Below are 13,231 nucleotides of genomic sequence, written 5' to 3' on the forward strand. Positions count from 1 at the left end.
GTGAGTCCAGCCAACCTGTCATGGAAACTCAATTTGTATCCATGACCGCTTTCTTTTGGTCACTACCCAACCTTCATGCCCATAGGTGACAGGGCTGGCAAAAGATATTCTAAATTCAAATTTGTATTCGAATTGTAAAAAAAACCCCAGACATTTGATAGTGAAAATTAGTGTTCGATGTGGAGGAAAAAAAGCAGCAGCACCACCATGGAGTGTAAAATCTGCTGAAGTTCAACATATTTAAGTCTCTGCTGTCATAATACCTGGTGAAAATAATTCTACAGTTAGATGTGAAAGAGTGGCTGTTTCTGGTGAAACAAAACAGATCTTACTCTTAAACAAACAGGTCTATCTCTGTATGGATCCCTTCCATAATGTTGTCAGAACAGCAGTATGAGCCTGTCAGTTCAGTGAGAAAAAGACTTTTAGCCCGTTTCATAGCTGCTGGCTGCAGCACTCCCGTTAAATACTGAAGAAAGTTCAAAAATTGTTGTTGTTGTTTATTTTGTGATGTGTAGAAATTCAAAAGACATGTTTATGTTGAAATAATGTATGAGTGGTATGGTTCTCATTGCACTGGTTTGCTGTCCTACGGACATACTGCACAAAAATTTGAATGGTTCGAACTTGTGTGTTTCTTTAGAGGGAATATTTGAACATAATTTTTTGGCCAGTTTGGCTGTCCTAATAGGTGAGGGTTGGAACCTAGATCAACTGGTAAATTGCAAGCTTTGCCTTCTGACTCAGCCCTTTCTTCGCCAAAAACAGTCCAGTATAATACCTGCATTACTGCTTACGCTGCACCAATCCCCCTGTCAAATCTCGTCCTCCATTTTGCCCTCACTTGGTTGGCAATGGTTGACGGTTTGATTAGCAAGGGTTGAGAGTTGGTCCACTGTTCCATGGCCAGGAGGGAATCTGCATTGCTCCTCCTGGATTTGAGGCTCTGCAGTCCCAAACTTTCCTGGGGAAACCGAGCAGCGCGGTACCCTAATGTTTGGAGCAGATCCCCGGTCTCCGTTTTTCAAAATAGGAACCACCACCCCTGTCTGCCATTCCACAGGCATTGTTCAGTGTTGTGTCAGCCAACAATGTCCAGAGCCTTCAGCGCTTCTGGACAAATCTCACCTGAGCTTGTTGACTCCCTCAGAGACCTCTGCCAGGGATATGGTTGAGGCTTCCCCTGAGTCTTTAAAGTCTGCCTCCTCCATAGAAGACATGTTGTTTGGGTTCCTGTGTTCCTCAAAGCACTCTTTCTACTGCTCAACAATATCCCCAGTTTGGTCCAGCTGTTCTTGTTCCCATAGTACCAACAGTCACCCTCAAGACACCCTCACATCATTCACATCAACATATCTGCTGTATAATGGCACATTTTTTGATTTTTGTGAATATTACTATGCCTATATGATCACTTGTAATGATGGCTTAAACAGTAGTCACACTATACTTTCTGTATAAAATACTACCTCTGCAGAGGGTTAATGTTATTTCATAAAAGTGTATTCATTACTTATGATGGCATGGGAGGTGGTTTTAATTCTCTCCCTCAATAGAAAAAAGCTGCTTGAATGCAGCAATATGCAAAACAGTTACCCTTTGACCACACAGGGCTCCAAACAAATGATAGTTTAGCTTTTTCCATGTTGTCATTATGATTGTATGACCATTACCTTTTCTTTAAAGCATATTAGAACACAGAAAAGAAGGAACTGCTAGAAAGTTTTTCAAAATGTTTTATAAAGTTGCTCTTTCTAGCTCTGGAATAGTATTGTAACTATTGTCCTTTTTAGTATCACCACCAGTAACCATTCATTTATGTGGCTGCAGAGTATGTCAGGCTATATGACCCCAGTGGGATCAGAGATGGCTGCTCTATCCGAGATGAGACGGGTGAGTCAGCAATTCTCCTTCTCTCCTCTTCTCTGCCATATACAGTATTGTGTTCTTGAGCTGTAAGAATTTCCCAATATGCTAAATCTGCTTATTTGGTGAGAGAGGGCATGAAAATGTAACCATGAAAAAGGCCAAATTAAGGACAGGTAAGTTAAAGAAATCCAAGACATCTACTGCCCACAGCTCTTTCTGCTCCTAGTTGTGTTTTACTGCTGATGTTTCTACCTTTCCGCTCTTCCTCCTCTCTCAGGCTAGAATGTTCAAGTTGTGGGTAGGTAACATGGACCTACACTGTATTAACCTAGAAATGCTTGCAGTGGCTGGCTGTTCAGGCTGATTACTGGAAAGCATTTGCAAAATTTTTCTCTCCATTCAAGTATAATACAATGACACTATTTCACACTGTCTGGTGATCAAGGGAAGATTCAAGATCACTTTTAGCTGGGACCTTTAGTTTCTTTTAAAATTTTTATTTTGATACAGTGACTACAATATTATGATAACATTGTTTGTTGCTCTTGTAGGAATAAGTTCAATCAAATCAAGAGCAGCCTGTATACCTCTGATAAGTGCAACCAGTAGCCCTGTTTATTAAAGGAACAGCTTGTTTTGTATTTTTTTCTTTCTTTCTTTTTTTTTTTTCAAGAAATGTCTCCACATTTTTGGACTAGCATCACCAACAAATGCTGGTGGGCACAATGCTGAAAATTAGTTGAAAACCACCTTCATAAAAACTTTTTGAATGTTCTGTCATTAAAATAGTCCTGAATCTTTCCTCTCTCGGCAGTTTGTCATTGGTGGTGACTCCAATCATGTTGGTGATTGACCCAGCCCCCACCTGCTGATTACACCTCTGTGTCTGCTCCTCTTACTGAGCACTGGTTTCTCTCCTATCCTGTCTTTTCCTGCTGCTCCTTCCTTTTGGCCTGGTCTGCCATGTCTCAATTGGTACCATTTCATCATCCCATTTTCTTCAACAAATAAGTTTACTTCGCTAACCTGTCGTCTTTTATTGTCTCCCCTCTTCCTCCCATTTTCTCTCTGTCTGCCTGCCTCTCTCTCTACAGGACAGCTCGAGTTCAGTGGGTTCAGGGGAATTCACTGGCATCAAAGAGTTGGATGACATCAGCCAGGAGATAGCCCAGTTGCAGAGGTAACAAACATTATTACTGGCAGCATTTAAAAAACATGACAGCACTGAAAGTGTGTACCACATCAAAGTGTAAAATAAAATGTTGGATTGCTGAAAAGAAATGGAAGATTACGTCCAAATAATTTCATTTTAAGGGTAAGGAGTATCACATGGGTACTGGTATTGCTTCCAGTGCAGCTTTAATTTGCAGCACATCTCATTTAGCCAAAACATAATGCAGTAACAACAGTAGCAACAATGTAGCCAAAGTTTTGCAAAGTATTAATTGCCTCAGCATTTACAAGATGAGCTTTGTTTAATTTTAGTTTCACTGGTCATTAACTTTCACTCTAGGATGAATGTATGTGATGTTCTGGGTCAGAGCTCTTTGAGTTTTGCCAAACCTGTCGCTTGTCTACATTTAACCTTATAACATTAACCCCCTTCACTACTAAATTGCTATCACGTCTATCCAGCCTTTTATCACTTTCTATAGTGATAAGACACAGACCACATTGTGTTTTGTGTCTACATTAAAAGTGATCTGCTCAAAGTGCAATAGAGTACTCTTCACTATTGTTTTCACGGGAGCTGCACTGGCAGGACAGTCAGGAGGAAAGCAAAACACCACAATCCACCCGAACCATAAAGTACATCTGCCTACTAATTCACCATCTCGCGATGTACAATATGTAACACAGCCAATACCAACTGAATTAAAAACAGGTTTATCTTAATAGTGAGGTGGACAGAGACATGCATATCTTTGACTTTTTTTGTGTTGTATTTGCAGTTTTCTCTCAGTCTTCCTGAATTTTATGTACTTTCTACATTATAATGATTAGGGATTCCTTACAGATTCTTTTTAATTTTTAAAGAATTGGTTTTTTAAATGTTATTTATATCCAGGACCTTTGGGGTCCTCCCTTTGCTGCCTGAGTCATTCACTGCCTGCAGGTTCCACTGGTCGAGAGAGGGTCTGCTGCCAACCAAATTTTGTTTTCCGTGTCTATTTTGTCGTCTTTTTAAATTTACTATCATTGTCACTTTGTTTTATGCAAAGAAACTTTCCCTTGTATCTTCCATCTCCAGAGTCTTTAAAGCTGAAAAGAACATTTACACAGCTCTTAAAAAGTCTCACAAATTTCCTGTTCCAATGCCCAAACTGACAGTCTTGATAAGGCAGTAGTCTGCAGTAGTAAGTGTGTTCAGGGCTCAAGACACAGTTTCCAAATGGTAGCACTGGTACTACCAGCTTTCTTGGTTGATAGCACCACCACAGCACTTTTCTAAACTTGAATAAAGTAATATTACTATATAGCACCAGTTCCCAAAACATGAGCCTTACCGACATTTATTTGAGTGAATGTAGGCCAAAGACACACTGCACACATGAAAAGTAAAATGTACAATCGTTTAAGCATTAGAAATGTCAAAATATGTCAGATTACTAACATTATCAGCATTTTTGGGAGAGGCTGAAAGAAAAAGGCTGCCACTGAAGTCTAGCTCAAGAAGGATTTTATCCAGATGTAACAGTGAATGAATTAAATCTTTAATGATCTTTCATTACTATGAATAAACTTCATGGATTTATGCTGAAGCTAGCCAGCTAGCCCAAGTTGTAGGTGATACACAGGCGTTACAAAGGACAGGCTGACATTATCCATTGAAAATAGCTAGCATTGTCCAAGCAGTGGCAGCAGCAGAGGGTTTGTATTTTTTTGCTAAACTACATTGCATACAGACCAACAGACATGGATGCTCATTACTGCGACACATTGTACATTATGTGTCACACTCATCACACATACAGAGGCCAGAGAGGGAGGGAGAGAGTTAATGGAACAGTGTATGGAAAATACAGGAGATACAATAGGCAGTGAGTGTAGTAATCTACCCAGGACACAACATTGCAAGAGTCAAAAACACAGCAGCAGCATTACTCGGGCTACCAAGACTTCAGTGATCAAGTGCATGAAACTGTAGCTGAGGGCACACAAAATGAGACAAAGTCAGCACAGTTTCCAAATTGACCCTATTATTAAAAATAAATTCACCACTGATGTTTTTAAAAGAGCACAATGTGCTGGTTGTTGAGAAGTTGTTGTCCAACACGCCCACAGCCCCTCTTCAATCCAAGGACATGATACAATTTCCCAACTTTCTAAATTCGGCCTACAAATTTTAAACAGGAAAAAATGTTTGCAACAGCTTAGCTGCTGACCAAGACCAGCATCAGAGCTGAATTGAGCCATGTATTAGAACAAGCCACTGGATGGCTTCATGAACCAAGCATGTCCCAAATGTCAAGGTGGCACCTCACTTTGTGTATTGATGCAGGCCCTTGATGTCCCAGCCCACAGCTAACCCTACAATACAGTCAGCTCTGTATATGCTCTGTGGACTGTTTTTCCTGTGATAAAATGCACACTTGAAAAGGAAACATGCTTCAGATATTGATGAGATTTACTATTCATCTTGGCTTTGTCCACCTGCTTTCTTCCATCCATCCATCCATCCATCCATCCATCCATCCATCCATCCATCCATCCATCCATCCATCCAACCGTCCATTCTTCCTTTGATGTGTGTATTTTATCAATTTTTTGTTTGTTCACTACTTATTCTCCATGCTGCGTCAGCACTCTTGCCTTTACCCAGTGGAATGCTCTCAGGTAAACACACCAGCTACTGAATATCTATGGACTTCATGTGTTCAGATTTGCTTATTTTTGTCACCTTGCTGCCTGTGGTCAAGATTAAGTTTGCCTTAAAACAATAATCGGTTGCTAAAACAGATTTTTCTCGCTAAATCACTGTAATAATTTATCCTTGTCGTACTGCCCCTGAAGAGATCAGTTCGCAAATCAATTTCAATGTAAGTGATGGAGGACAAAATTCACAGTCCTCAGTCTGTCTCTTTCAGTCTTTTTTGTTCAAAAATTCTCTTTGTTGTACTATCCCTCCACTGTAGCTAAGCAAGGAAAGACTGTTCAGGGGAACAAAGGTGGATCTGCAGTGCTTTCGAAAGTATTCACACCTCTTCACTTTCCCCACATTTTGTTATGTTACAGTCTTTTTCCAAAATGGATTAAATTACTTTTTTGTCCCATCAATCTACACACAATACCACATAATGACAAAGTGAAAAATTTTTTTTAGATTTTTTTTTTTTTTTTTTTGCAAAATTATTAAAAATAAAAAACTGAAATATTGAATGTACGTACGTAAGTATTCCACCCTTTACTCAGTACTTTGTTGAGCCACTCTTGGCAGTGATTACAGCCTCAAGTCTTCTTGGGTATGATGTTACAAGCTTGGCACACCTGTATTTAGGGTATTTCTCCAATTCTTCTCTGCAGATCCTCCAAGCTCTGTCAGGTTAGATGGGAAGCGTCACTGCACAGCTATTTTCAGGTCTTTCCAGAGATGTTCATTTGGGTTCAATCTGGGCTTTGGCTGGGCCACTCAAGGACATTCACAGACTTGTTCTAAAGCCACTCCTTCCTTGTCTTGGCTGTATGCTTAGGGTCATTATCCTGTTGAAAGGTAAACCTTCACCCCAGTCTGAGGTCCTGAGCACTCTGGAGCAGGTTTTCATCAAGGATCTCTCTGTACTTTGCTCTGTTCATCTTCCCCACAATTCTGACTAGTCTCTTGGTTCCTGCCACTGAAAATCATTCCCACAGCATGATGCTGCCACCACCATGCTTCACTGTAGGGATGGTAGTAGCCAGGTGATGAGAGGTGCCTGGTTTCCTCCAGACGTGACGCTTGGCATTCAGGCCAAAGAGTTCAATCTTGGTTTCATCAGACCAGAGAATCTTGTTTCTCATGGTCTGAGAGTCCTTTAGCTGCCTTTTGGCAAACTCCAAGCGGGCTGTCGTGCCTTTTACTGAGCAGAGGCTTCTGTCTGGCCACTCTACCATAAAGGCCTAATTGATGGAGTGCTGCAGAGATGGTTGTCCTTCTGGTAGGCTCTCCCATCTCCACAGAGGAACGCTGGAGCTCTGTCAGTGTGACCATCAGGTTCTTGGTCACCTTCCTGACCAAGGCCCTTCTTCCCCGATTCCTCAGTTTGGCCAGGCGGCCAGCTCTAGGAAGAGTCCTTTTAGTTCCAAACTTCTTCCAGTTATGAATGATGGAGACCCCTGTGCTCTTCAGGACTTTCATTGCTGTGGAAATTTTTTTTGTACCCTTCCCCAGATCTGTGCCTTGATACAGTCCTGTCTCAGAGGTCTACAGACAATTGCTTTGACTTCATGGCTTGGTTTCTGCTTTGACGTGCACTGTCAACGGTGGGACGCTATATAGACAGGTGTCTGCCTTTCCAAATCATGTCCAATCAATTGAATTTACTACAGGTGGACTCCAGTCAAGTTGTAGAAACATCTCAAGGATGATCAGTGGAAACATAGCAAAGGGTGTGAATACTAATGCACTTGTGATATTTCAGTTTTTCATTTTTAATTGCAAAAAATTCTAAAAAAAACAAAACAAAACAAAAATCTTTTCACTTTGCCATAATGGGGTATTGTGTGTAGATTGATGAGACAAAAAAGGAATTTAATCATTTTGGAAAAAGGCTGTAACATAATATATGGGGAAAGTGAAGGCGTGTGAATACTTTCTGAATGCACCATATGTAGCAAAAAGAATGTGACTTTGGAAGATCACTTTATTTGTCCAACACAGACTACAGGAGCCTCATATTAACTTGAGGTAAACTGTGAAATGTGTTTTTATACAAGAGAAAATGGATTTTGTCTCCCATCATTTACACTGAAAGTGCATTAGCAAGGGATCTTTAAATGGCCAGTATGAAGCAGTATGAAATACTCCTATGGGCACTTGACTGTTATTTTAAGATGTACTTGAAAAATTTAAGCTATCCTTTAAGCAGTCTGTCTGACACTGTTGGGTCAAAAACTATTCCGTTGGAATCAAATGCTGTATATTTTGAAAGACACGAGAATAAGTGTGTGGCTCACAGTGTTGTTTGATCAACTTGTTAGCACAACATAATATCTTGTTTCCATAGCATAAAAAAGACATTTATTTGGTTATGTTATGGAGTCTGGACATACAAAACTGAGGGCAGTAAAAACACATTTTTAGGACTATGGGCACTTTTTTGAAAAGCCATTTGCAATTACACTGTGGATTAATTATTTTGAGAAATAAGTAATCAATTATTAATTAAGTAGAGGGGCACCCGTCCATTCATCAGGTCACCCACTTCACACCGAGTTGCCAGCAGCTCCTCTTTTCCTGTCCGGAGCAGTTTTGGACCGCGTAGTCCAGTGTCTTGTTACTCTGAAATATTGATGCGTGTACACAGCAGGGAGTTGCTAGTTTGGTATTTGATTCTTTTTCTGTTATCATATTCATGCTTGTGTATATGGGTGTGCATATTTGTGTGTGTGTGTGTGTGTGTGTGTGTGTGTGTGTGTGTGTGTGTGTGTGTGTGTGTGTCTGTGTCTGTGTCTGTGTCTGTGTCTGTGTGTGTGTCTCAGGGAGAAATACACTCTTGAACAGGACATCAGAGAGACAGAGGAGGCCATCAGACATAAGAGTGCAGAGGTGCAGGTGAGGACTGCTTAATCACTGGTCACTAAGATGCAGTATGAATACAAAGCTTGGTTTAATGTGGACTGCCTTCATTTTATTCAGTTCAACAATTACTCCTTACCCTGCATATACCAACTCATACTATGTTTCTATATAAGGGCAGTGGATGCAGTGTGTATGTAATGCACTAAACAGCTTGGCTTTATCTGACCACTTTTTTTATGGGACATGATAGGAGATGCAGAATGACCTGGACAGAGAGACAGCCAGTCTGCAGGAGCTGGAGGCTCAGAAACAAGATGCCCAGGACCGCCTGGAGGAGATGGACCAGCAGAAACATAAATTAGAGGACATGCTGAACGAAGTCCGGATGAAGTGCCAGGAAGAGTCCCAGATGGTGAGGAAGAGAGGAAATGAACTGGGGGATGTGGGGGAAACTGAAGACAAGGTAGAAGTCTCTCTATGACATAGTGTAATTGCTTTGTCACAGAATCATAGATGATGAAAAGTCATTCATTAAATATATGTGAAATGTGATATTGTGAATGTTTGGGATTTTGGAACTGGGGCTTTCTTTTTTATTATTATCCTCTGTCGTTTGACAGGTTTTATTTCAGACCCCACCCTCATGACTTAATTTTCTTCTGTTTCCAGATCTCGACCCTCCAGAGTCAGATTCATTGCCAGGAGTCTGACTTGCAGAGCCAGGAGGAACAGCTGAGCCGGGCAAAGGCCGACCTGGGCCGGCTGCAGCAGGAGGAGAACCAGCTGGAGCAGAGCCTGGCTGCTGGCAAGATCCAGCTGGAGACCATCATCAAGTCTCTAAAGGCCACACAGGATGAGATCAACCAGGTAGGAAACATGACCTGTGTGTGTGTGTGTGTGTGTGTGTGTGTGTGTGTGTGTGTGTGTGTGTGTGTGTGTGTGTGTGTGTGTGTGTGTGTGTGTGTGTGTGTGTGTGTTTCTGAAAAATGTCAACAGAGGGCACTATTACACTGTATAATTTACTAATTATTGTCACTGAAGACAGTATTTGCCCCCCCCCACTAAATGAACTGAAACACAATATTTATCTATGTGTGTGTTTGCGTGTGGTGTGCCTGAGCTTGTGTTTGTTGGTTTCATTTAGCCTCAGCTGGTGTGTTGTGTCATTTGTGTCCTACCAGCCACTCGTCTCACACACCACTTAACCACCACCAACTTCACAGCTTGACTTAAGACACACAGTGTGTGATTGATGTATAATGTCGTATCATTCTCTCTCTACATCATCCATGAGTACGTGCTATGATTATATTCTCCTGAATGTTATGACCACATGACTGTTCCATACTCTGCTCCCTCCTCCAGTCATAAGGTCACATGGAGTGTTGAGGAGTTTGTGCTGTTGATCATTTCCTTATACTCGCCTGTAATAATATCAGTCATGTTAATGTCTGTGGACCTTTTTGTGATATACATTGGACTATATGTTGTGTATAATGATTGATATATATATATATATATATATATATATATATAATGCTGCTGGGGTAGCCTGGATTCATGTCAGTTACAATTTAGTCCAATAGTCACAAGTATTCATAGAGAAAAAGTATCAAAAATTCTAAAATCACTCATGAAGTGTAATACATTTGTCCATCCATTCCTGTTCAGCATCTTCCAATCTGCCTAATTATTGTGTTCTTGAGCCTCCTTGAAGTTCAGAATTAGTTGTGCTATGTTTAGGGTTAGGGTAAGGTTCCAGGAAATGAATGTAGGTTTATATAATGTCCCCACAAGTGATAAAAACACGTGTGTGTGTGTGTGTGTGTGTGTGTGTGTGTGTGTGTGTGTGTGTGTGTGTGTGTGTGTGTGTGTGTGTGTGTGTGTGTTTGTGTATCATGCAGGCTCGTAGCAAGTTGTCCCAGATTCAGGACAGCCAGCAGGAAGTGTCTAAAAACATTGAGCAGTACAACAGCACCTTGAATGGAACCCATGGAGGCAGTATGACCAACCTGGCCGACATGAGCGAGGGCTTCAGTGACAGAGAGAATGGAGGATTCCCAGCCATGGTGAGAGCAGCACAGGTCAGGATCTCTATTAGATCTCTGCTTTTACCTCCTTGTTCAGTATGTCAGATTTTAGATTAACAGATTTAGCTGCTAAAAAAGGTAATTACTCAACAGCAAATGAAAATGTACAGAAATTGTAAAATTGGACTTTTGGAAATTTAGCCCAAGACAAACAAATAGAAGTTGAGGAAAACAAAAAAATCTGTATTATGGTATTTTATTGAAAAATTATACTTGTTCCGTTCCAGATCATGAACACTGTAAAGCCAAACCTTGGAGCATGATTATCCCCCAAATACCAGAAAGACAAAACATAATGTGTGTGTATGTGCATGTGCCTACACATTGGGACCTGTAATGGGACAGTGTAAAACTGTTGATCTGCTTCATCAGGACTGTGTGGGTGTTTTTTGGTTAAACAAACTGTCATCAGATTCTGACTTAAGTGTGGCAAAATCCTGATTCCTGAATGGAAATACATGACATCTGATTTTTTAAAATGAAGCCCTTTAAGCTACTGAGAAGAGCACAGAGAGAAAACTAAATACAGAAATCTCTCATGTGAAACACCATGACTCCGTCCACGCAGGCCTCTTATCACTATCTACCATAGAGTAAGCTTTCAGGGTCTTTTGCAGCATTTTCTAGGAAAAATAAAATGCTACAACAAAACAGATATGACTGTAAGACTCGAGGGACTGTTTATATTAGAAGAGAAGTGGTTTGTATGATATGAAATCATATGAATTCAGAGTTGTCCTCAATGGCCATGCACAAACGGGGAGATGCATGCAATTTAGATATGGAGATAACAGCACACGTGTTTAGATCTCCTCCGTGACCCCGAAAGGGATAAGCAGCATAGAAAATGGATGGATGGATGTTTAGATCTCTCCTGGAAGGCATTCACAGCATTGTACTCAACTGATCATGTGAAAAGTGACCAAAATAGTTGTGTCAAGAATGAATGAATGATCAAACACATATGCCACACTAGCCTATGATGCGTTGGCTGGAACTGCTTCTCTTTGGCAAGGCATCTAATATCAGATGGTAGCGTTGATGATGATGCAGCTGCTTTTCCTTCCCTTACTTCTGTAAATTACTTCTGTTGTGCACCCCCTTATGTTGTTAAATGGCACTTTGACAAACCATTAATGTTTGTGCATATTCCTGGGGTGAGAAGGATCCTAAAGTGTGTGATGTAGTTTCATGAATGCATGATAACATAACTGAATTATGTAGAGGAGAGAATGCCAAATTGGTAAGTAAAGTAACAGTTAAATGATTTCTTTTACTCCCTGGCTAGCTGTCTTGTCTTGTAGACAGTGTTGCATAGTATCGGTGTGTGCAGTCAGTGCCATAATAAGAGCAGGTTTCGCTCTCCCAGCACACTCAAAACTGCTCTTGAGCTTGTTTTCTAAACTTCTGTCTTACAGGAAGATTGTTCACTGATAGTTGTGGTTTATGACAACTTGGGTCTTATATTTGTAGTTGTGTCTATCATTTCTGTCAGTTATGGGAACATTATTTTTGCCAAGTGAAATGCTCCACCACCACACTTAAGTCAGTTGGGACAAGACATGAGAGCAACCAGTTGGTCAGACAGGTTACAGAAAGCCAACGCTTTATTAAGATTATCTATGCCACTTTATTTGGAGGTCAAACTGAAAGAGAGAGCGCCTGACATGTTGCCAATCATCCCTGATATTAAAGGAAAACGGTCACGTGACTCCACATAACCAAAGTTAAATTCTACATGACAAAAAATAAATATTACTCATAAAATTGTAATATTACAATTAGGACCACTTATATAATTAAGGAATGGGATGAGATGCTCAAAAGGCACAAAATATACATAAGCCCTGGTACCTGCTGGTACAGAGGGAGGGAAAGGGCTGGAGCTGCCAGTCCAGCAGTTCACACTGCAGCAGGTGGAGGTCAAGATGGTCTTGATATGGCCGATGTCTAATTAGAATACTGAGGTAAATGCAGCCAAGCATTGACTATCAATACAGTATATTGTCATAAGAAACAAGAATGCAGTTACTAACCATGATTTGGCAGTTCACTTATCTTCAGTTTAAGTTCAAGTTAGATCAACACAAACCACAGCACCCCATTGTTCACTGGGTATTGTGTTGTTTGATTGATAATTATTGCTCTGTTTTTCTTACTCAGCTGTAACTGAGTGTAGGTCTGTGACCATACTCTTTAGACCCAACAATTCTCCCATGAGCAAGCACTTGGTGACTTTAAACAGGCAGAAACCTTGAGCAGAACCATAGGAAATTAAATGTGTGGGTGTGTGTGCACACACTTGTACTTGCTACATAGTGAGAACTGGAACAAATTTTTGACCGACAGGGTAGGACATTTTTAAAAAGTGAGAGCATTTTTGCTGGTCCTCACAATAAAAACAATTTAACAATTTCTAAGGCTGTTTGAAGCTTCAGACTTGATTTTAAGTCTTAGATTAAGATTAGTTTTCAGTTGTGCGTGCTAAGACCATGTGGTTGACCACTTGAAAACTCCAAAAAACAGTAAATTAAGAAAATCTTCCTGTCTGTTT

The 13,231-nt window shown here is 40.6% G+C and overlaps 1 protein-coding gene and 1 pseudogene across 11 annotated transcripts in view; one reads left to right on the forward strand and one right to left on the reverse strand.

Moving 5' to 3' along the window:
* The window catches only part of eps15l1a (epidermal growth factor receptor pathway substrate 15-like 1a), an 80,405-nt gene that overhangs the window by 38,113 nt on the left and 29,061 nt on the right, over positions 1 to 13,231 (forward strand). For 4 of the 11 annotated variants that reach the window (XR_011602127.1, XM_070961035.1, XM_070961037.1 and 1 more), the window contains exons 12-18: positions 1,831 to 1,893; positions 2,964 to 3,049; positions 5,674 to 5,706; positions 8,548 to 8,620; positions 8,838 to 8,999; positions 9,257 to 9,454; positions 10,492 to 10,671. Coding sequence is in view for 10 of the 11 variants with exons in the window: in XM_070961035.1 (XP_070817136.1) it covers positions 1,831 to 1,893; positions 2,964 to 3,049; positions 5,674 to 5,706; positions 8,548 to 8,620; positions 8,838 to 8,999; positions 9,257 to 9,454; positions 10,492 to 10,671 (795 nt within the window). In the remaining variant the exon portion in view is untranslated. The remainder of the gene's footprint in view (positions 1 to 1,830; positions 1,894 to 2,963; positions 3,050 to 5,673; positions 5,707 to 8,547; positions 8,621 to 8,837; positions 9,000 to 9,256; positions 9,455 to 10,491; positions 10,672 to 13,231) is intronic. The other 7 variants (XM_070961038.1, XM_070961042.1, XM_070961044.1 and 4 more) reach the window with 3 other exon arrangements.
* LOC139330034 (uncharacterized) lies at positions 6,632 to 8,143 on the reverse strand (annotated as a pseudogene).

This window comes from Chaetodon trifascialis, chromosome 4, assembly GCF_039877785.1.
Source record: "Chaetodon trifascialis isolate fChaTrf1 chromosome 4, fChaTrf1.hap1, whole genome shotgun sequence".
Classification (NCBI taxonomy): Eukaryota; Metazoa; Chordata; class Actinopteri; order Chaetodontiformes; family Chaetodontidae; genus Chaetodon; species Chaetodon trifascialis.